Here is a 24,434-nt window from a genome sequence, read left to right on the forward strand (position 1 = left end):
CACACTTCACAGCTCCTTTCACAGCGTGGATATCTCAGGAGGGTTTTAGAGCTTCAACTGGTGCCAAATAGCACCGTGGACTCTGATGTACTAATCCTCAATTCCTTAGCATAGCATGAAATTAACCCCTTAGCATAGCACATCTTAACCCCTGGGAGTTCAGGGGGAAGGTAAATTTGAATTCGAGATGAATATTTCATTGGAGCTCCGAGAAGAAAACCCATAGCAGATGGTTAGAGGAACAAGAACCAGAAAGACCTTTCCAGAAAGTTGTCTGAAAAACCAAACTCTATGTTCTGTGTGTTGCACATTCTTTCTTTAAAATAAAATAAAATGTAAGCCATGTGAGCAGGACAGACACCAAAGTCAGTAGCTATGGAGAAACCCTCAGAGACAAGTGTGGGTGGGTGTGGACACACGGCAGTGTTCGCAGCGGACTTCCTTTTTTGCTCATTTCCTCACAGACCTTGGAGTTTGTCCCTGTCCACAAGTTCAGTATCAGGTCCCTCCATCTACAATGGATGCATCAGTAGTCTACGCTGACTTAAACCTAACCAAGACCCGAGAGCCTAAGCGTGCATCACCTCTGTCTCTTCCTCCAGGTAAGGAGCTTTACTTCTCTGTCATCTGAATTATCTTCCAGAGTTAAGATTTCCCTCTAAAACCTGTGGGGTTAAGTCACTGCTTTGAAGGTGAGAATCAGGTCTATGTTAGTGTTAGTGTTAGTGTTAGTGTTAGTGTTAGTGTTAGTGTTAGTGTTAGTGTTAGTGTTAGTGTTAGTGTTAGTGTAGGCACCCCGCCTGCAGAAAACCACAGTTCTGGAAAGGTCGCACATTCCATTTTTATTCAGGTAGACAGCAGGAAACCTGAACATCAATGCCCCTATTCAGCCTTTGTTAAATATCCTGAAGAAAGGATATTTTACTTGCATGAGCAGAAGCCTGTTTTTAGAGATACTTGATGCAATCAATTGCCAATTCCAAATTTATCAACAGAATGTGGACACTGTGACCCAGCTGTAATTCAGCAGTAACCCCAGCTGTCCCTTCACAGTGCAGAGTGGAGACTTCATGTCTTCATCTCCCAAAAAAGGAGGGTGATCTTTGGGGAAAAGTCACAGTTGAAATCAAAGACTTGAATTAAATTAAAAGCTGGTGATTTATATATATATATATATATATATATATATATATATATATATTTGAATAAATTCATATTAAATTAAATATATGTTAAATATATTAAATGAAAATAAATATATATATATATATTTTTTAAAGCTGGTTCTTTCTGTCTTGCAAAGTATAACAGCTTTAAATGGGTGAACCACACAAGGTACCAAAGCCAGTCAGGAATTAACCTTTCAACACTGGCTGAAAATAGCACTCTTATCTACCAGGGGATTTAGTAATACGAGCAAAGGAAATGTGGAAAGCTGGTAAGATAAGCACATGATTTGGGGATGGCTGAGAAGTAAGAGACCAGAAGCTCAGACAGGGTATAGAAAATGTATAGAAAATGATCATGATACATTATTCCATTCTGCTGTCTAACCGAACCCACTGACACCCATCTTAAAGCAGTTGTTTTCCAATGTGATATATCTTCTATGTGTTATGACGTGTAGACTTTGAACTTTTGGGCTTCTTTTAGAAACTATTATATTGTGAAAAGATTGCGTCAAGGAGAAAGTCTTAGAGTCACCAAATAAGTTTCATGATAATGTTTACATAAGGGTGAACAGAAACTGGAAGGAAAAACTGGTTTGATAACTGTAGGGGGAATTAATGGCACCAGCTGTTTTTTGTTGGGAAAAAGCAAGTCTTTGTTTTCCTATCACACCTAGGAAAAGTGGAGGAAGGGCCTTGTTGAAAAGGGTATAAGAAAATGAATATAGAGAAAGATATTGACACTGTCCTCAAACTCTAGGGTCTACGATCCCCAAAACATTAGAAAAAAGTGTCTGGAAAGTAAAAAAAAAAAAAAAAAAAAAAACTGCAAAAAATCATTATTTTAAACATCTAGAAATAAACCTGAAGAAAAAAAACAAATAATAGTAGAATAAAAGCAGAACATAGTGTTCCACTAGAAAATGCTGACGCAGAAGCACAATAACAGTGAAACCACTGGGACCTGTTAACTAGAGGACTCAAACCATGTGAATTCAAAGCACCATGATTAGATCTGCCAACAAAGGAACCGGAAAGGGGGACATGGCCAGTGACCTATTTTGTTCGTGGTCAAATGGCCAAAGGTCTGTTTTGATGGTACGGTGGATAAAACATGTAAAAATGCCTCCAGAGTGTATTCATTCATTCAGAAATAAATACCTTTCTGCAGATTTTATATTACTGTGAAGTTTTAAATCAGTGATAGAAACACTTGCATCAATGACTGTGTGATGTTGGATGCCAACAAGAAAACATTTCAATGGAAATTAAGATTTTTGCCTTTAGAGATGGCATCAGGCCAAGCAGAGTGATCAAGGCAGGCCTTTCTGAGAGATGATGCTGGAGTCAAATCCTGGAAGTCTCTGGGGTTCAAGACTGAGGAGCTGAGAGATGAGTCTTCTAGGAAGCTAGACCAGCGAAGGCAAAGGGAGAAGATGCCTGTGATGTTGTAGGGGAACATGCGTGTCCGGTGTGCTGTGGAGATCAAGTCAGGAGGATGGTGTCAGGCAGAAAGGGGTTTGGGAGACATTCCATAGGTTCAGATGTTGAAATGTCTGGAACAGTGAAGATGACTTAGTGTTGTGTGGATACCAGAGAATGCCTGAAGGAAGTACTTCCACAAAAGCAGTGCCCACACAGCCTCTTCATATGTAACTACAATAGTAGAAGAGATAGTACACAGGGCCCAGGAAGCTCTAAGGACAGGAGTTCCTTAAATTTTGTCATGAATCAATGAAGTTTTTTTTAATTCACCTAAATGGCTTTTTACTTATAATTAAAATGAAACAAAAACAAACAAACAAAAAAGCTCACTTTTTAGGAAAGAGAGAGAGAGAGAGAGAGAAGGATGGAGGGAGGGAGGGAGGGAGGGAGGGAGGAGGGAGGGAGGGAGGGAGGAAGGAAGGAAGGAAGGAAGGAAGGAAGGAAGGAAGGAAGGAAGGAAGGAAGGTGATATTTATTGGCAGTTACCACAGGCCAGATGCTATGCCTTGGAATTTAGAATAATTGTTGCCTACTGCCCTCTCTAGAGCATTATGAAGTAGATATTGTCCACATTTTACAGATAAGAAAATTCATGGATTATGAAATATTACGGGCCTTGGGGCTTTGGAGTCTCCTCTGGTGTCTGTCCCTGCCTCCTGTCCAGGACACTCATGACCTACACAGCAGCAGTGGTGAACCACTGGCCACATCCTCAGACCTAACACATTGACTGCTTCCTTCCATGACAGCCTTGTATCACCTCTCTCCATACAACACTGCTCACTGTCCACAGAGGGTTGCTTCCAGACCTCGAATATATGCTGGTCTCCTACATAAAATGTAGTCCTTATAAGTAACCGGCTTACATATGGCTTGTGTGCTTGAGATAATCTGTAGATTATGTACAGCACCTAGGGTAATTTCAAAGCCATAGGAATAGCTGCTGTCGAGTATTTGTTTAGAGAATAAAGATGGAGAAAGGATGTGTGCATTCCACACAAATGCAGCTTTTTGTATGTGACTATCTTCAGTCTGTAGTTAGTTGGGTCTACAGAGACTACTCCAAGTATAAGTTAGACTGAGTGTCTTTTGTCTCTTCTGGGAGATTTTTGTTCTTTTCTCCCCCTCTATCCCTTCCTTTTATTCTTTCTCCAGAGGAACATTTTAAAAGGAACTAACTCATGTAAGTGGCTGTCATGATATGCTGGTCTAGAGACCAGAGACAGTTGGTCTTGTCTTCAGTCTGGGTTAAACAATTCAGTTGCCAGGGATCATGTAAAAAGTAGAACTGGATATACAGACAATTCTGGAAAATACAATGAAAGTAAAAGACAATATAATAATAGCACATCTGATTTTAAAAATTTAACATGTAACTCTAAACATGTATTCATTTATATTAAGAAATATTTAGCAAAATATAAACCAACAGGAAGTACATATAAATCACAAATCAAAAGTTCTGCAGAAATAAGGAGACTTTAGCAAGGTATGTGACTCATACCTATGATACCAACCAGAACCTGGGAGGTGGAGGAAGGAAGATCAGGAGTTCAAGGCCATTCTCAACCACATAGAGAGTTAGAGGCCAACCTGGACAACAGGGACCCTATCTCAAAAAGAGAACAAAGTACAGCAAAAAAGACAACCAGGAAAGCTTTCTTAGAATTTATAATGTCATTATAAATGTAAATGCTAGACACCAAGTAGGAGCAATAGGGTATTATAATTCAATTAGAGTGATAGGAGCTAGCTAATGTTTTCCACATAGTATTTTCATAAATTAAAAAAAAAATATTGTTACTGTGTTCCATATTACACCCATGCTTTTAAAGTTGTTTAAAATAAAAATAAATTGACCAAATCATGATACTTTATGAACACATTTCATAACTTGATGTATCTCAACTTCTGATATACATGAGATATTTATTGTAAAGTAAATATGGTGATATGGTCACCAAGAAAAGCAAAGATACAGGGTGTGGTGTTTCACCAGTGTAGTGTTGTAGATGTAAATATGTGTTATACCACAGTACCCGCTTTAGCTGCCATTTCAGTTTGTGCACTTTCATAACTTGTAGTCAACAAACATTAATAAAAATTTTGAATAGAAAATCCCAGGAATAAATTACTCTGTGTGTTAAGCTGGACATTGTTCTGAGCAGCACAATTAAATCTCACACCATCTTGGTCAAGACATGAGTCACTCCTCACCACCTGTGTGATGGCTGTTCTTGGTTGTCAACTTGACTCTATTTGGAATGATCTATAATCCAGAAATAGAGGGCACATTTGTGATTCGGATCTTGGGGCAGGAAGACAACCTAACATGCCTTTAATCCAGAGCTTGAGACTGGAAGGCCCACCTTTAATCTGGGCCACACCTTCTGTTGGAAGCCTATGTAAGGACAATGGAGGAAGGAAGGGGTGTTCTTCACCTGCTTACCCTCACTTTCATCAGCCCATCCATTCCTTCTCTGAGATCCCAGCAGACCAGCTGAGACATCCAGCCTCATGGGACTGAGGAGATACTAGATTCTTGCACTTTCCATTCATAACTAGCCATTGTTGAACTGCAGCCTGTAAGTCATTCCAATAAATTCCCATATATTGGAGAGAGAGAGAGAGAGAGAGAGAGAGAGAGAGAGAGAGAGAGAGAGAGAGATATTTCTGTGACTCTAGAGAACCCTGACTAATACAACCTGCCAATCACCACGGTTTGTGCTCAAATAACTCTCATTTTACTGAATAGTGGCCTCAAACTGTGGCCTCTGTGAATGCTGGCAACCCTGCTGTGTGAATAAAAAAACCATGCATGCTTCCTCTACATGAAAAGGTGAAAATACTCTATTTAAGGAAAGAGGGGAAAAAACAGATTTTGCTACTACATACCAAGCTGTGAAAGTTACAGCCACAGTAAGCATGAGCTCAGTTAAGATGCAAACCTCGGTGTTTGCGTGTGTGATAAAATGTCCATAGAGATTGCTTCTAACCACAGTTCAGCTCTCCATTAAGAATTTGAGAACTCAGCCTGTGCAGATAAAAGGAGACTAATGTAGTCAAAATACTGGAAACAACAGAGTGGCTGAGGCCACTGGGGTCTGCTTAGAGTTCCAGGCCAGCCAGGACTACATACTGAAACTCTGCCCAAAACAAATAAACAAAACAACATGGATACCTAAACTTTGCTCTGAGATGGAGAAGATCATTCTAGATAACCATGAAGCGGGCCCCATGTTAAATAACAGAATTGTTATACATCACCAACACCAAAGATGGTTCTTAGCACAAAACTGAGCTTGTGTGTGTGTGTGTGTGTGTGTGTGTGTGTGTGTGTGTGTGTATGTGTGTGTGTGTGTGTGTACCTTCTTTAAATGAAAATCCTCTGTAATACGAATTTCTAAATGGTCTTATTTAAAAAAAAAACGGATATTGGGATAAATTCTGAAAGATCAGAGAAACGGAACAAGCCACAGACAAGCTCACCTTGCCAACTCCTCAGTTGATCCTGTTTCTTCAGACTGGAAGCCTCTGAGTCCTTACCTGGAAGGGATCTCAGATGAACTGTTTAAAAGCCTCTAGTTCCTGGTCCTTACTCCTTATACACCCTTCTACTTCCTGCTATCATTTCCTGGGATTAAAGGTGTGTGTCCTTCCCAAGAAAAGATATGAGATCTCAAATCCTGGGATTAAAGGTGTGTGCCACCATTGCCTGGCTCTGTTTCCAGTGTGGCCTTGAACTCACAGAGCTCCAGATGGACCTCTGGCTCCTGAGTAATAGGGTTAAAGGAATGTGTGCCAACACTATCTGGCCTCTATGTGTAATCTAGTGGCTGTTCTGTTCTCTGATCCCCAGGAGAGCTTTATTAGGGTGCACAGTATATCACCCACAGATCCTCCTTCTTGGAGGAAATGCTGGCTCATTTCCATAACAGAACACATACTTTATTTTGTACAGCACTCACTCAGCAATTTTCACAACCTCTTCCCCATCAATCAAGTTTAACCCTCCTACCACCCCCTTTCACATGAATCATGTACAAGTCATCCTATCTTATCAGAGAAAACACTGTTTGACCCAACTCAGAACTCATCTTGTGGAATTCTACAGTCAGGTGTCTGAGAAAGGCTCTTTTCTGCACCCTACCCTCAACTTGAACCCAACTGTCCATGTTAATCAAATCACCTCTGACCTTCATTCCAAATGCACTCAACTAGGTTAAAAGTGTGTTTTCTTCAACTTCTCAGACACCTGTAGGTGCCCACGCTGGCATCGGTTGGCTCTGAAACTTGGCTGTGCTGGGCTAATCCTTCTTGTCCTGAGTGTGATTGGACTCAGTGTCTTAGGTGAGTGAGACAAAAGCTTTTACCTTAGAATTCTTTCTCTAGCCTGGCAGTGGTGGTGCATGACTTTAATCCCAGCACTCGGGAGGCAGAGGCAGGGAGATCTCTGTGAGTTCAAGGCCAGCCTGGTCTACAGAGCAAGTTCTAGAACAACCAAGGCTACACTGAGAAACCCTGCCTTGAAAAACAAAACAAAAATCTCTGTTTAGTTCCACCGTATTTCAGCTTCTTCACAAGATCTGGCCACTTTGAGCCTGTGGGATGATCAATGATGATTGAGCAGTTACGGGACGATATCCCCTGTCACATTTCTCTTCTTACTTGTTTTGAGAATCACTATGGGGATGACACATGTGCACCTAGAACTCTAAAAAAAGGTCACAAATGTGACAAGATGACAATAACAACGAAAACCACAATGCCTAAATATGAGTTTATTTGGTGTCTACTAAACTCCCGAAGGCAGCCAACAACCTTCTTCACTGTGGGTGGGTGTGAACTTCTCCCACAGGGGAGAAGTTCAGGGTGTGAGCAGGGAAGAGCTTCAGCAATGCCCTTAGCTATCGAGTAAACAGCACGTGAATCCATTTGTTCTGTGCTCTTCTTGTCCTCTATTCATTCTGTCTCCAGACTGGTCCATTCTTAACATGTTGCTGATGCATTGTCTCCTGTCCATACTCAAGCTTGCTCAGATGACTTCATTTCCTGAAGTGATAGATACAATATCCATTCTAGTGCACATAGAATGTACATTTCATCTTCTTCCTGTGTTTTCTTATTACTAGTGATATCATTGTTACAAAAATCATCAGTAGAAAAAAGCGGTTTGGATGTTCAAGAGAACAACCTGACGAAAACAACAGGTAATTTTGATATCCTGATATTTGATCACTATCACATTACCTTTAGTCAAGGCTCACAGCAGAGCGGGGCTTATGTTTGAGAAAACTGAAGCATAAAAAGGTTAAGAACTTGTCAAATGTCATATGACTGGTAAGTGATGCTGCTGGAAACTTCAATGAAGATACGTAACCTTGAAATCGAGCATCTTGGCCATCTGACTATGCAGCCTCATCCTGCTAATGCAGTTGGTTACTAACAGACAAATAGCAACTTAAGAAGTAAAATATGAAGCTTAAGAGACAGCTCAGTGTTAAGAATACTTGTGTGCAGGTGTGAAAACTGTTATTACAACCCCAGCATCCAAGTAATGAACACCCCAGGACAGTCACTGAAACCTGCTGGCTTTCAGCTTTGCAGAAAAAACATTAGCTTCACATTCAAGGAGAGACCCCGCTTCTAAAGAATAGGTGGAGAGGGATAGAGGAGGAGACCTTACATCTTTCTCTGGCCTCTGCATGTGCATAGGCACATGTACTTGCACACACATGCACATAAACCTCTCTCTTTCTCCCTCCCTTCTCTCTCTCTCTCTCTCTCTCTCTCTCTCTCTCTCTCTCTCTCTCTCTCTCTCTCTCTCTCTCTCTGACACATATACCAAAAAAGTATTATGCTTTAGAGGAATGCTTTAGAGTCAGTATTCTATCGCTGTGCAGAGATACCATGACCACAACAACTCTTATAAAAGAAAGCATTTAACTGGAGCCTGCTTACAGTTTCAGAGGTTTAGTCCATTGTCATCACAGTGGGAATCATGGTGGCACAGGCAGACATGGTGCTAGAGAAGTTGCTGAGAGATATCTAGATTGGCAGGTTGAGAAGGACACTGGGCTTGGTTTGGGCTTTTGAAACCTCAAAGTCGTTCCCCCCAACCCGCCCACCCCACCCCACCCCCGCCCTCCACCCTCCCCACCTCAGCCCCCACCCCCGCCCAGACACACTTCCTCCAACAAGGCCACACCTCTTAAAGTAGTACCACTCCATGATGACTAAACATTCAAATATATGAACCTATGGCGGCCATTCTTATTCAAACCACCACAAGGAATATTTGATTGTTTTAATAAATACGCCATATAGTTAACTTTGTCTAAAGTTAGTTAATAGAAACAAAAATAAAATAAATTCTTTGTATTTATATTTCTTCAATGTGCCATGACAGTAAACTTGTCCTACCACATGTTACTAAAAGTGTGTTAGTAAAACAACTACTGTGTGTAACTGGATATGGTACAACAGGAACAGGGTAGAAATATTCCATGTCTCCTTCTCACTTCAGAGAGTCCAGCTATGTTAAAGTGTCCAAAAGACTGGCTTACACACCGAGATAAATGCATACATTTTTCTCAAGATACCAACGTTTGGAAGAAAGGTCTAGTTGACTGTGATACAAAAGGAGGCACTTTGCTGCTCATTCAAGACCAAGAAGAGCTGGTAAGTTGTGGAAGCTCACGGTCTGAGAGACTAATCGGTCATGTGATCCAATAACTGCTTATGCAAGGTGAGTATCCTAGGATCATAAATGCCGGACACAGATTTCTCAAAGGAGCAAGAATTAACTGTGCTGGGGACTCAGGATGGATACAGGTGACACTTGGACTAGGTTTCAGGAGGCTGGGAGAACATGAGTCCCCAGTACACAGACTCAGGGTTAAGTCCTCTACTCTGTTTTGATTGTAGAGATTCATAAAGGACTCAGCAAAGGGAAAAGGTGAATCATTTTGGATTGGACTAAATTACACATTGCCAGACGAGAACTGGAGGTGGATAAACGGCTCTACTTTGAGTTCTGATGTGTGAGTATTGGAGGAGCTACCCTGAATATTCATTTCAGGTCATTTCAGGGCTCGAACACTGATTAACCAAAGATTAAAAAGGTTCAGAACAGTCTGAAAATACAATTCCAAAGGTGGTTGAAATTGTCCATGTATGAAAAGATACCAGCCTTTCACAAAGTTATGTGTATGCATATATGTATGCACATATGTATGAATGTATATATGTGTGTGTGTGTGTGTATGTATGTATGTATGTATGTATGTATGTATGTATGTATGTATGCAATGGAGTTTTAAGGCCGGGAGTAGACTTACTCCTTTGAAAAATGATACTTAGAACCTTTCAGCACACATAATTACTCTTTCTTTCTTTTATCTTTTTACACTTTCCTACACTTTACATGGAATGTCTTAAGCAGCACATTTTAAATTTTGGTGAAAATATAACACAGGATGTCTTCAGATCAATTTGTCAGGTCCCAATCAATATAGATAGAGTATGAAAAAATGCAGCAAATATCAGTGTGGAACTCTGACATCTGAGAGAAACTACCCACGTAGTAACAGTTTAGAGGATGTGATAAAATTGTGTATCAGTTAGTTTTTGTCCCTGTAATAAAATACCCGAGATCAACAAGAATGGAAAGAGGATTGGACATCAAAATTTTTTCATTTAATTTAAGAATTCTCAGTCTGTAGTCTGCTGCTTCATTGCTGTGACTTCAGTGGCAATGCAGAAACACAATAGAAGAGCAGAGACAAGCAAAGCTGCTCACCTCAGAGTGGACAGGAGCAGAGAAGAAAGGAGGCACGGGGGCAAACAGGCCTTTCAAAGGCCCGCCCCTTCCTGTGAGGCTCACTTCATTCATCTCGGAGCTAATCCATTGACAGAATTAGTGCCTTCATGATCCACTCACCCCTCAGAAGCATCCCCAGCTAGACACTGAGGTTTCAATATGTGACCTGCTAGGGTGTACTTGGTATCTAGGCCATAACCATGTGTGTAGATCACAAAGCAGCCATGAGCTATTTGCTCTCTGGTGTCTCCTTTCCTTATTGTGTGAGACTGTCTAGAAAACCATGAATGCAATGAGTGAACTGATGCTTCATAGTCAAGTTATATATTTGAACAGAATTCATGAATACTGGTATAACAAAGAGCAATGTGTCACCGCTCTAGAGATAGTAGGACCTGGAAGAATGGAACCAATAAGTGAGGTGGACTAAAGTCCTATGCAATAGTCAACTTTGCACAGAGCAGCAGACCATCTACACTCTGAAGGTTAAGAAAGCTCATATGAATTCAAGCTGCATATAATAACAGACAAGCTGAGCATGACAAATATGCTTTTCCAGAGAAAGCACACAAAGGAAAGTTTAAATATTATTGATTACCAATAGTAAGTAGTAATAAGTAATCTGAAATAAACCTACTGCTTTCTGTTGTGCCTGGCGGAGCACAAAAACAAATTCCAAGAACATTTCCATGTTTTGAAAAATATGAGTCACAAGACTCTTGTCCTGTTTTCTTGGAGTGTTCCCACAATCATTCAGGCTTCTCCTTACATGAGTCCATTTCTGAACTGAGTTCCAATAGCAATGCATTTATGTTTTTCATAAGCAAAAGCAGGAAGGATTCAATCAAACTTCTATACAGAGCTTTCAATGATTTTGTTTTTCAGAAGAAATGATGTTGAGGATCTTGTTTTACTAATTGTGCTAGTGAGTTTTATGCCAACTTGACACAAGCTAGAGTCATCTGAGATAAGGTAACCTCCATTGAGAAAATGCCTCCATAAGCTCAGGTTGTAGGCAAGCCTGTAGGGCATTTTCCTAATTAGTGGTTTATGGGGGAGGGCTCAGTTCATTGTGGGTGCTGCCATCCCTGGGCTGGTGGTCCTGGGTTCTATAAGAAAACAGACTGAGCAGGTCTTGAGAAGCAAGTCAATAAGCAGCACCCCTCCATGACCTTTGCATCAGTTCCTGCCTCCAGGATCCTACCCTACTTAGTTTCTGCTTTGACTTACCTCGATGAACTATAAGTGAAATAAACCATTTTCTTCACAAGCTGCTTTTGGTCATACTGTTTCATCACAGCAATGGTAACCTTAGGTACATGACTCTTGAGTAAATTTATGCAAATTGCACAAATCAATACTTAAAACATTCCTTTTGGTCATTTATAATAAAAATTGTTGAAATTTAAAATAATGAAACATATGTATGTTTATACACAATATAATGATAATGTATTGTAGCTGAAGTTTTCCTGTGTCCTGCCTGGTCCCATAGACCCCACTTATAAAATAATCACTCAGAAGCTTATATTAATTAAAATTGCTCAGTCATTAGCTCAGGCTTATTATTGACTATCTCTTACACTTAAATTAACCCATAATTCTTATTTATGTTTAGCCATATGGCTTGGTACCTTTTCTCAGTTCTGCCTTCACATCTTGCTTCCTCTGTGTCTGGCTAGCAATTCCTGACTCTTCCCAGAATTCTCTTCTCTTCTCGTCCTGCCTATACTATACTTGCTGCATGGCTACTGGCCAATCAGCACTTTATTTATCAACCAATCAGAGCAACACTTTCATAGCATTCAGAGAAATATCCACAGCAATGTATTAAGTATAGAGATTGTTAAACAGAAAAAGTTTACCTAGGTAGCAAATGTTGACAATATACAGGACTACATTTTGAATTTTTTTTCAACAAATAAGACTTTTAAGTGAGGATTATTTAAAAACAGTGTTCTGTTCTAGAATATATTATAAAAATAAAAATATACATATTCTGTTTCATAAAATCTATTCTGATTTTTCCTAATGCTTTCTGAGTGTCTTACTTAGAGTTACTATTGCTATGACCAAAAGCAGGTTGGTGAGGGAAGGCTTTATTTGGCCTATGCTTCCACACCACTATTCATCACTGAAGGAGTAAGGACAGGCCCTCAAAACAGGGCAGCAACCTGGAAATAGGACCTGATACAGAAGCTATAAAAGGATGCTGCTTATTGGCTTGCTCCTTGTGGCTTTCTCAGCCTTCTTTTTTTTTTGGTTTTTTGAGACAGGGTTTCTCTGTGTAGTTTTGTGCCTTTCCTGGCACTCACTCTGTAGACCAGGCTGGCCTCAAACTCACAGAGATCCACCTGCCTCTGCCTCCTGAGTGCTGGGATTAAAGGCGTGTGCCACCACCGCCCGGCATCAGCCTTCTTTCTTATAGAACCCAGGACCACCAGCCCAGAGGTGTCCATAACACAGTGAGCTGGGCCATCCTCCATCAATCACTAATTAAGAAATGTCCCACAGGCTTGCCTACAGCCCTTTGTTATGGAGCCATTTTCTTACTGAGGTTTCCTCCTTTCAGGTGACTCAAATTGTATCAACATAAAACTAACTCTGACACTGAAGATTATTTTCAACATAGTACCTATGAAGAAATAAAACCATTTGATGTTAGCTTATACTTCTCATGCACAGCAAGGTTTGATTTGTGTGTTACTCCTTACAAATTTCATCCAAATATCTAGTGAATTTGGGTCATTTTCATGTACCATTTCCCTCTCTCTCTTCTACTAAAACTCTTCTTATTCCCAACAAACTCAAGCTCCTCTCCTACTGTGAGTGTGAGAGTGCATGTGTGTGTAAGAGAGAAGTGGGGGAGAGAGTGATGTGACACTATTCCTGTGGAGATGTGGACAAACGTCTACTGACCCCAGATAGGGAACCAATGACAGGCCAAAATAACAATACTGCCCGAGTCCAACTTGGTAAACCAGTGAGTTAATTGGGATTACTTATAAGAGTATGAATGAGAGAGTATTTACAGAAGCGTGGATAACACAAAGGCAGCTGATCACTGAAAACCCACCCCAGCCCTAGTGACAACTCATAACAGCTAGAGCCTTGCAGCTCTCTGCACAATGTGTAGGCAGCTTAACCAGTTGGAGAGTCTCTGCTGTGGGATGTTCCATATATTAAATGTGTTGCTCTGATTTGTTAATAAATAAAACACTGATTGGCCAGTAACCAGGCAGGAAGTATAGGCAGGACAAGGAGAGAGAATTCTGGCAAGTGGAAGGCTGAGTCAGAGAGACGCTGCCAGCCACCATCATGACAAGTGAGATGTAAGTTACTGGTAAGCCACAAGCCACATAGCAACTTATAGACTAATAGAATGGGTTAATTTAAGATAGAACTAGATAATAAGGAGCCTGCCATGGCCATACAGTTTGTAAGCAATATAAGTCTCTATGTGTTTACTCTGTTGGGTCTAAGCAGCTGAGGGACTGGTGGGTGAGAGAGATTTGTCTGACTGTGCGCCAGGCAGGACTCGAGAAAACTCCAGGTACAAATCGCACCCAACGTGGGGCTCAAACCCATGACCCTGAGATTAAGAGTCTCATGCTCTACCAACTGAGCTAGCTCTTCCAACCAGTCCTTATTGTTCATAAGAGAGTAAAAGGCCTCCTACATTTGGTCAGTTTCAGGTAACAACTTATGAGCTGTTTATTTCCTGAGTTTTAAGGAGCTTCCCTTTACATCTTTCTGAATCTTAATAAGCTTCCTGCCAGAATGGAATGTTTCAATTCAGAGGAAATTGCTACACAACAGTGTGTGTGTGACCCATTGAGTTTAATTGTGATTGCTTGCATAAACATGAATTGGGGGTTATTCACTGGAGGACAGGCAAATGAATAATGGCTATCTCACTGAAGAAAATGACATCTTCTCACCCAGTGACTATTAACTGCCCATATCCTCAGGGAAGTCTGAGGTCTCAAGAACTCCCTTTACACCTGTGATGGAATGTTGGCTGCCCAGTCCCAATCTTGTGCAGCTAATCACAGGGGCTATGAGTCCTTGAGTGCACCAACCATGTCAAGTTCAGAAGACACTTTCTTCACTCCTCCCAATCCTCTGGCTCTTACGTTCTTTCTGCCTCCTTATCCATGATGTTCCCTGAGCCAGGAGGTAGAAGTGATGATACAGCTGCCCCACTTAGGGCTGAGCATTCAACAATCACTTATTCTTAGCATTTTGCCCAGTTGTGAGGCTCTACATTAATCATTTCTCACTTCAAAAAGAAGTTTTTGTCCTGCAGACTGCGAGCTGCAATAATCTATAGTATAAAGTTGTGTATTTGAAGGCATTTTGAAACAAGCTCATTTAGCAGTACAGCAGTAGTATGTTCCATATGGGATTGACCAGACTTGCGGTACAGGCATGAATTCCAGCCTGTAGATGGAATCCACCTGTAGAGTGGGCCTCAAATCCAGTCAGAAAGTGGTTGGTTACTTCCATAATAGTCTTGTTACTATTGCACCAGTGGTTTAAGCAGTTTGTTATTGTAGTTTGTGAGATCCACAGCTAAGGTGGACACTGATTACTCTTCTCACCCAGAAGCCTGCATAGCACTTTTCAGTGTGTGTGTTTGTGTGTGTGTATGTGTGTGTGTGGTGTGTGGTGTGTGGTGTGTGGTGTGTATAGAAGTAATCGTCTATTAAATGAGAAACACAGAGCCAATGCAGAGATGAAAGCCCAAGAGGTTAGAGCTAAGAGCCTTACCCTTCACTGCTGCAGCTATCCTCTTCAGCCAAGAGACCTACTTCCTGTGTGTTTGTCTTTATATAGACTTTCTGTTCTGCCTTCTCATTGGTTGTAAACCCAACCACACGACCGCCTCATCACTGCCTGTCTGTACAGACCTCCAGGTCTTCTATGGTTGGTATTGACATTAAAGGCATGTGTCTCCATGCTGGCTGTATTCTTGAACACACAGAGATCTTCCTAGCTCTGTCTCCCAAGAGCTGGGATTAAAGGCGTGCACCACCACCGCCCAGCTTCTGCTATGGCTTGCTATTAGCTCTGACCCCCAGGCAACTTTATTTATTAACATACAAATAAAATCACATTTCAGTACAAATAAAATATCTTATTTTATTTGTTTATTTTATTGTGATTCACAGTGATAATAAAATTGTAAGACAGCTGAAGTGTATGGATTAAGCTCAGTCCATCTGTCATTTCATCCTGAGTGTGAAATGATGCTTTGATTACATAGCAGTGATCAAGAAAGCCTGGAGGCTGCTGAGCTACAGTACAGAGTGTCAGTGAAGCCCTGCTTTTGTTTTAACTCTCTGCCCCTGGTTTTCAGATAAAGAAAGAGTAATCACTTTCCCTGCACGATTATTTGGGGAATTAATAAAATAATGTTAGTAATCTCCCAAGGCCTGGTAGGAGAAGGCCTAGGAAGCCTTAAAGGTATTTTAAATACATCAGCCCTAAGGAAATTATCTTTAAAACTGAAGAAAAATCCTGAAGCATGGAAGAAATAAGAGGAAGGAACATTACAGTAGAGGGTAGTCTACGGTGTGACTAGCATGCTGGCAGTTGGGTGAGAGCGATTATCTCTCAGGCCCAAGGGCCTCCAAGAAGAAATGACAGAAGGAGAAAGAGCAGCTGTGAGGAAGTCCCACCCACAGTCATCCACCCTTCTGTTTACAATAAATCAGTGCGTTTTGAACTCATCTCTTCCTTACAGTTAACTCTAATTTCACCTGTGCTATGTTTGAATTCTAGTCTCGTTCACACCTGCAGTGAGCCATGGGAGCCGGGCATGAGTGTTAAATCAAACACAGGGAATAAAGGGACCATGACCGACACAGCCTAGCCTCCTTCCTCTGTAGATCCCGAGAGCTCAGTCTGTACAGTCTCTAAGCACCCGCTGTGTTTAACTGATGTCACACTTTCATGTATCCATGAGCCCCTTCCCCAGGCACTGGCCGGTTAGATCCTATGTGTTTAACTGATGTCACACTTTCATGTATCTATGAGCCCCTTCCCCAGGCACTGGCTGGTTAGATCCTATGTGTTTAGGACACTGAAGCTCTGCAGAGTGAGGCAGAGTTCTTCCTTGCATGAGATGTTAGCAGCAGAATGAGGTTTCCAAACCTCCTCCACATATATATATATATTATTATTATTATTATTAGCTGAAAGAATTCTCCAGTTCAAAGTAAAATTGAAAATTATACTGGAGATTTGTTCAGATAAACTTTTATCTTTAATGTTGATGCATGCTGTTTCTCTGTGTTTTCTATGATTAATAACTATGTATTCTACAGTCCTTAGAAATACAGAGGAAAAGATGGCCAACCCAAGATAATTATGAGAAAATCCTAAACTAACAGTGGCTATTCTCTTGCTCTCAGATTACAAATCACTGGTGAAGCTAAAAAAAACAGCTGTGCCTCCGTCTCAAAGGACAAAGTGACTTCTGAGAGCTGTGCTTCAGACAGCAAGTGGATCTGCCAAAAGGAACCGAAATGTGTCTCCGAAACCACGTGTAATGACTCCTGACCGGAATCTCATCTCCATTACTTCACCATCCATACCGGATCTCTGCACTCTATCTAGACTGCTGACTGTAGTAATATTTTATTTGTGCTCTAATAAATAAAGCTTGCATTGAGATCTGAGGAAAAAGCCAGCCACTATATTAAACATAGAAGTCAGGCAGTGGTAGCACACTCCTTTAATCCTAGCATTTGGGAGGCAGAGATTCATCCGGATCTCTGTAAGTTCAAGGTCACACTGGGAACAGAGCCAGATGTGGTGGTACACACCTTTATTCCTAGCACTAGTTAACCATAGAGGTCTGGAGGTCTGTACAGATAGGAATTGATGTAGCTGGGCAGAGAGGAAGTGAGATGGCAGGGCACAAAAAGGATATAGGTGTCAGTATACAGGAAGTAGCTCTCTGGAGGCTGAGGAGTTGGTAAGGTGAGGTTGGCTGTGACTTGTCCTACTTCTCTGATCAATATCTGGCTCCTTTTTTTTAAATTAATAAAACAGTTTAGCAATTCATCTTACAGCTGACCCCCTCCCACTGCACATTTGGCGGTACAAAGCATGAACTCTAAAACCACAGTGACTCCTACAGATGCCCGTGCCCAGTTTCTTCATTCTATAAAGGGGACAGAGATGCTGATGTACCATTTAAAAAGAGGTGTTCTGTGGGAAGAAGCCCAGACAGCTGAGAAGCAGTGGATTCCATTCTGGAGTCTGCGTGGCCTTCTCTGGTCTCTGTGCGTGCAGAAAACTGTTTGCAGAGTCCTGATCCCCACCCCCAACCCACTAGCCTTCGTCACACTGCTGGGCTGTAGAACACTGATTGAAGCCTTTGCTCTTGCCTGACACCAGAAGCCCATGGTTAAGAGATTTGGGGAAAGGACTGACAGTGGTTTGGACGGCACCTGCAAAATCCTAGGTAAACTGAGCGCTGGTCACGTGACGTCTCCACCAAGACATGATGCACCAGAAGACCCTGGACCAACGCTGGCATCTTGGTGCTGGGCTTCACAGATCCAGAACTAGCAAAGATGAGCTTTTTTTTAAAAAAAAAAAGTTTTCTGTTTAAGTGACAGGAAAGTAAACTAAGGCAAGGCTTAACTCTTCCCACCACTCTGCTAGTCCTTCCGCCCGTGCCCAGTTTCTTCATTCTGTAAAGGGAACAGAGATGCTGATGTGCCATTTAAAAAGAGGTGTTCTGTAGGAAGAAGCCCAGACAGCTGAGAAGCAAATTAGTCTCTAATTTGCTCAACATGTCTTCTTCCCATGCGTGGGGAAATTGAGTTTTAAAAAAGATAGATCTTTTCAATGTCCCCTTTTCTAAAAATTTGCCAAATTTTCCATGAAAAATGAAGAATATTGAATCTACTTTACAAGGAGGTATACAATTTCTTTAAAAATAGACATCTTCATATTCTAATCACTCAATTTCAAATTGAATCATTTAAATTGAAGTACATATTATCATAATTCAAATAAATTCTCAATTCTTATTTTGTGGGAATAAAGTGTTTTAATACTTGATAATGCTAATTTTCAATATACAAACACTCAAAGAATAATTCATTTTGTGAAAATTCTTAGGAAACAAATTACCTAGGAAAACCTTTCAGAGAAAAGCAGCACTATAAATCAACCATTAACAACAGTGATGTTTGTTAACTGTTAAGAGCATGCAACTAAGCAGATATGAGTAGGTGGGAGGCGGGGTCATGCACACCCACCCTTTGCTAGTTAGGTTCATGTTGCTGGAGGGCTTCTCTCCAGGTTCCACCAAACCCCCCAGTCCCACAATCCACGTATAAAATAATCACTCAGACGCTTATAATACTTATAAACTGTATGGCCGTGTCAGGCTTCTTGCTAACTGTTCTTATATCTTAAATTAATCCATTTTTATAAATCTATACCTTGCCACATGGCTGGTGGCTTACCGGTGTCTTCACATGCTGCTGGTCATGGCGGCAGCTGGCAGTGTCTCTCTGTCTCAGCCTTCTGCTTCCCAGAATTCTCCTCTCTCCTTGTCCCACCTACTTCCTGCCTGGCCACTGGCCAATCAGTGTTTTATTTATTGACCAATCAGAGCAATTTGACATACAGACCATCCCACCGCAGGTTCATCCTGACTAGGGAGTCAAACGAGGGGACTACAGCGTGACCTGTGTCTCCTGAGGTTACAATGCTCCTTAGTGGTTAGACACCCTTGAAGCTGCAGTTGGGCTCTTCCTGCCATGTAATAAATTAAGGCACCAGGGGACTTTCCCAGTGATGGTACAGGTCACCAGTGAGTATGCTAATGAGCAGGGAAGGACAAACAGTGGAGGCATTTTGGCCCTGGAACAGTTTCAGCAGAGTAAGATATAAATGAAACTAGCTCCCAAAGGGAGGAACTCGACGTTGACATAAGAGAGAGGAGACCATAAGAAATTTAAAAAATTCCACCACGCGCAGCCAGGTGGGCCACCCCACTTTAGTCCTGCCTGCCCCAACGTCGTTCTGGAGTTTGTTATTGCTTTGAGTTTCTTGGCTTTGCTAAATAAACTTGAGCTCAAACTGTGTCTTAGCTGAATTCTTTCTGTGAAAAGACAAAATGAGAGGAGAAATCTCTACCTGGGGTGTCAGCCAACATTTTGCCAACCTGACACCAGCCAGGCTCGTCTGGGAGGAGTGAAACTCAGTTAAGAAACCGTCTCCATAAAACTGGAGTGTAAGCTAGCCTGTCTGGCGTTTTCCCGACAGGGCCCCCGCTGTAGGTGGGGCCACCCCTGAGAAAGTGGTCCTGCATAATATAAGAAAGCAAAGTGAGCAAGCCAGGAGGAGCAAGCCAGTCAGCAGCCTTCGTCCATGGCTTCTGCTTCAGTTCCTGCCTCCAGCTTCCTGCCCTGAGTTCGTCACCTGACTTTCCTGAAGATTTACTGAGACAAATCCTTCCCTTCCCAAGTTGCTTTTGGTCATGGTGCTAATCATGGCAACCAAAACCTGACTAAGATATCTAGCAATGAAATGATCCACATGAGATAGTTACTAACAAGCACACTGATTAAGCCAACTAAATGTTCTGAGTACTTTATTAATGGCCAGACACGAATGCGCTCGCACCTCGGCAGTGTTCCTTGGTGCCTGAGTTCAGGGGTACAGTGTTTTAGAGGACAAACTCATATAACTGCAGTGCTGGGGAGGTACATTAGTGAGGGATTTAGACTTGCCTAGTAACATCTTCGTTCTTTACAAGGCTTGGTGGTATCTTCCAGACACCACACAATACATCTGAACCATGGTCAAGGTCATGGACAGTCCCAGAAGTATCACCAAAGTGAATGTGGCTGTTGGAGGTGGAAGACTGAGAAGTGACCAGGCAGGCACAAAGTAATGTTGGGACAGGATGGTGTTGCCTTAGTCATTTCAGTAACACAATAACACCATCAGAGCACAAATCTGAAGGAAATAGTCCCATAAACTATCATGTGCATGCTCGCCTCCTGGCATGGTATTGGTAACAACTTTCTGACACTGTTCAAGATGAGCTGAGTCCTTTCTGATGGTCCATGATTCATCCCACACACAGATGTTACCTATGAAATCAAGTAACCCTAAAGGCCACATTGGGTGCAAAGTTTTCCCATGACCCCAAAGAGTTGGATTTTTCTGCTTTACTACTGGATAGGATCCTATTGAGATCATCTTTGGAACTCCAGCTATGAAGGTGAAATTCCACCAGCAAGGCTTGTAAAAATAGCAGTTCTAACTCAAATGCCACAGGTCTAATTCAAATGCCACAGGTGGTCACTCCTCACCTGTCAGATCTGAGTCAGCGTTTATCCACATAAACTAACTGCAACTCTATACAAAGTATGGTATTCCAACCCTGCCTCCTGCCAATTATAAAACAAAACAAGAGATAAATGTTCATGAGGATATGGAGAAGAGATAAAGTGCCTAGCTTGGTGGGAATGAAAGCTGTCGTGGCCATTATGCAAAACAGCAAGGGAGTTCTTAAAAATTAGAGATCCATCACTTTACCATCAAATAATCCCACTCTGTGCCTACGTCCTAATAAAAGAAAAACTGTGACATGGCTTTACTTTCAGTTTTCAAGGATGGAGGGTGGAAAAGGAAAAGATAAGGGAATTTAATCAGTTAGTAGCTATTCAGATCCTCCTGCCTCTTCCTCCGGATTGCTGGGATTAAGGGTGGCGCCACCACGCCTGGCCTCTGCACGTCAACTTGTGTCTTGACGACTATTTTGTGAATCCTCTCAGGGCTCCCTGCCTTCTAAGGCATCTTTGCGCATTTCTCTTCCTAGATCCAGCAGTAGACTTGTCTAACTGCCGGAGTGTTAGCTCATCAATTGATGGGGGAGTCTGTCGCCACCTTGTGTCCACAACGCACAGCTGCAACTTTGAAAATGAAGCGTATTGGGGAGAAATTTCACATTTACCACCTGGTGGAGCCTTGGCAGCCCGTGCGCTGTAATAGATGGTCACAAAGCGAGTGATGTTTCAATCTAGAACATTTTGGAAGGATTTGTTCAGCAATAGACAGTACTTTTTAATACAACAGATAATCAGAACAGCTTTTTTTTTGCTTGCTCCTTCAGCCCCAAGTTCAGCTATCTGGTTGCTTTAATGATATGTCGGCACCATATTTTTATTTACATAAAAACAAATTTACAGAATGTCTCGGTCTAAACAAGCTCACTTCTTGACCTCTTAACCACTCAAGCAGTTATAATACCCACTGCTTCCCACAAATACATCCTCAGTGAAATCTTGTTTCCCAGGGCTGAAGTGGGAAACAGTAACCACATGGTTTCCAATACCACTTGCCATTTCTTATATTTAATTCTTTATGCTGGCTCTGCAGATGAAGCAACATCTGTGAAAGTTAGATAGTGTTTATTAGACGTCTTTAAGTTCTCCCCCCACCCACACTTCAGACAGGGTTTCTCTATGTGATAGCCTTGGCTGTCCTGGAACTCTTTGTTTACCAGGCTGGCCTGGAACTCATCCAGACCCACCTGCCTCTGCCTGCCCAAGTGCTGGGATTGGAGGCGTGTACCACCATGCCCCACAAGTCTTTTCTAAACAGAGATGCCATATGCATGCAGTGTGTGTGAGAGTGTGTGTGTGTGAGTGTGTTTGAGTGTGTATACGTGTGTAGTGAATGCACACAATAAGATAATAACTGCACTGGGAGTGCTTATTTGTCCACCTGATCTCAAAATAATTCAATCAAATAAACAATTGAATATCTTTGAAATTCAATCTCTCATTGTTAATAAGAACATTAAGCATAGTGATAGTCTCTCTGACAAAGATTTGGCTATAACTCCTGTGTTTAGATACACAACACTGCCTGTATTTTTTACTAAATTATTATTATTATTATTATTATTATTATTATTATTTTATGTGTATGAGTGTTTGGTGTGCATGTGTGTCTTTGTACCATTTGCATGCCTGGTGTCTGGAAAGAGCAGAAGAGGTCAGATCCCCTGGAACTGGAGTAAGAGATGATTGTGAGCTATCATGTAGGTCCTGGGAATCAAACCCAGGTCCTCTGGAAGAGCCACCAGTGTTCTTAACCGCTGAGCCATCTCTCCAGCTCCAATATTATTTATTATAAATACTCTATAATTATTGTTTGAAATTCTTCTAGTTCACCAGTTATATAGAAAAGTGATCTTCCTTCTGTGAAAGATAAAGTTCTTAGAATGTTTTATATAAATTATAAAATAATGATGAAATGCTAAAGAATTCTTTTTTGAGAAATAAATTATGTATTCCCTGAGATGTAGAATACAAACAGCTCACAATCCTGTGCTTTCATTTGTATCATAGTTCATTATATACTAATTTTAGCAAGTATAGAGTGTTAGGCCAAAATGCCCCTTTATGATTTGTTTCTGTAAATTTCACATACTAAAAAACATTTTACTTCTTTATTTATGGTACATTAAAGTTCAAGATAGATTTGTTTACTGAAGAGGATTGTGATTATGTGTTTCTTTATTTATTTGGGCCTGGGCTGTATCACTGTACAAAACTGGCAAAGATTATACAACTCACATTCTCTGTTGGTCAGGATGACAATAAATAGGAAAATACATAAAAGTAAAAAAAGTCCCATGAAAGAAAAGGAAATCTACTTTCCGGGTGGAGGGTATAAATTCAGTGATCAGGCTTTCCCTCCTCACATACATGTAACCCTAAGACCTATTCCCATATCCCCAAAGTCATAAAAATAAATAAAAATTAAAGAAAGAAAAAAATCCATTTTCCGAACTATTAAAGCACTATTTCTCAATTGTTTTTTGTATTACTCCCTAGAGTGCCTTCTTGCCTTTTAAAAGGCATTTGGTTGTAATTGTCATACCCAAATCTTAATGTCACAGAGACATTTACCATGCTCTGTATAGAGCGAGGCTTACACATGGAGAAAAGAAACATTTTCAACCCATGACAGCAGTTTTCTCCCCCTGTGGGTGAGGTCGTCCCTGAGAAAATGTGGATTTCACAGAACAGCTACCAAATAGCATGAAGAGACAGGGAAGGACAGGTCTACTGGTCAGAGTCGCTGTAAGATGATGAAATGTGTGAAAGAATTCCTTGAGTAACAGAAGACTGTCGTGGCAGGGGACGGGGAGAGGGCGGGTGTCAACAGTAGGGGAAGAAGACAGATGGGAGCACTCGGAGAAGTCGTTCAGAGTCTGTGTGGCTTGTTGAAGTACAGTCGGAGGCCAGATCGGAGATGAACAAGCAGAAAGAAAGAGAGATGCGTGGCACTGGAAAGAGAACTTTATTCCATCCGTTGCACGGCAGTTTTCTTTCTGAAAAGTATTTATTTTTATTATTTGTTAATTGCATGTGTGGGTGCTCTCAGAGGCCAGCGGCACTGCGTTCCCTGGAGCTGGAGTCACAGAGGGCTGTAGATCACCTGGTGTGGTGCTGGGAACCGAGCTCAGGTCCTCTCAAACCCAGGTCCTCTACAAAGCATCAGGTGGTCTGCACGGCCAGGCTGTCTCTCCAGCCCCCCGGGAGTCTCTCTGCCGCTGTCTGAGGGCAGCTCAGAGCCCTCTTAGAGTCTCCCAAATGAATGGGCATTCGTTTATTAGAAAATGATGATGTCCATCTTGTCGATGATGTGACCTTTTAATTGGAAAGCACGAACCCCAAGATCAACAACTTGGGGTTTTACCACCTTGCTGGGCTGCTGTCTGCGGTACCTGGAAAGCTCGCTTCCTTCACAGGGTGACAGCGACTTTTTTTTCATGGAATCTCTTTGAGAAAATTTCCATGTTCATGTTATGAAGGGATTGCTTGGATAATTTTGTGGAAACGTCGTTTCTACCTGTTTAATGGTAAGACCGGTCCTATCTGGTCACACCTGCTCTCAGCACA

General features: G+C 41.5%; 1 protein-coding gene across 2 annotated transcripts; it reads left to right on the forward strand.

Moving 5' to 3' along the window:
- The first annotated feature begins 431 nt into the window (after nt 1-431).
- Nucleotides 432-17,162, forward strand: LOC114701401 (killer cell lectin-like receptor subfamily B member 1B allele C). 2 transcript variants are annotated; one of them, XM_028881487.2, is made up of 6 exons: nt 432-602; nt 6,906-7,004; nt 7,787-7,864; nt 9,181-9,335; nt 9,582-9,697; nt 16,896-17,162. In XM_028881487.2, the coding sequence occupies exons 1-6, from the start codon at nt 518-520 to the stop codon at nt 17,041-17,043; spliced, it is 681 nt and encodes a 226-aa protein (XP_028737320.1). In that variant the 5' UTR covers nt 432-517; the 3' UTR covers nt 17,044-17,162. The 2 variants fall into 2 exon arrangements, with proteins under 2 accessions (XP_028737320.1, XP_037059996.1); XM_037204101.1 differs by lacking the exon at nt 6,906-7,004 and having other exon boundaries at nt 434-602.
- The last annotated feature ends 7,272 nt before the right edge of the window (nt 17,163-24,434 follow it).

The sequence above is a fragment of the Peromyscus leucopus genome, chromosome 3 (assembly GCF_004664715.2).
Source record: "Peromyscus leucopus breed LL Stock chromosome 3, UCI_PerLeu_2.1, whole genome shotgun sequence".
Taxonomy (NCBI): domain Eukaryota; kingdom Metazoa; phylum Chordata; class Mammalia; order Rodentia; family Cricetidae; genus Peromyscus; species Peromyscus leucopus.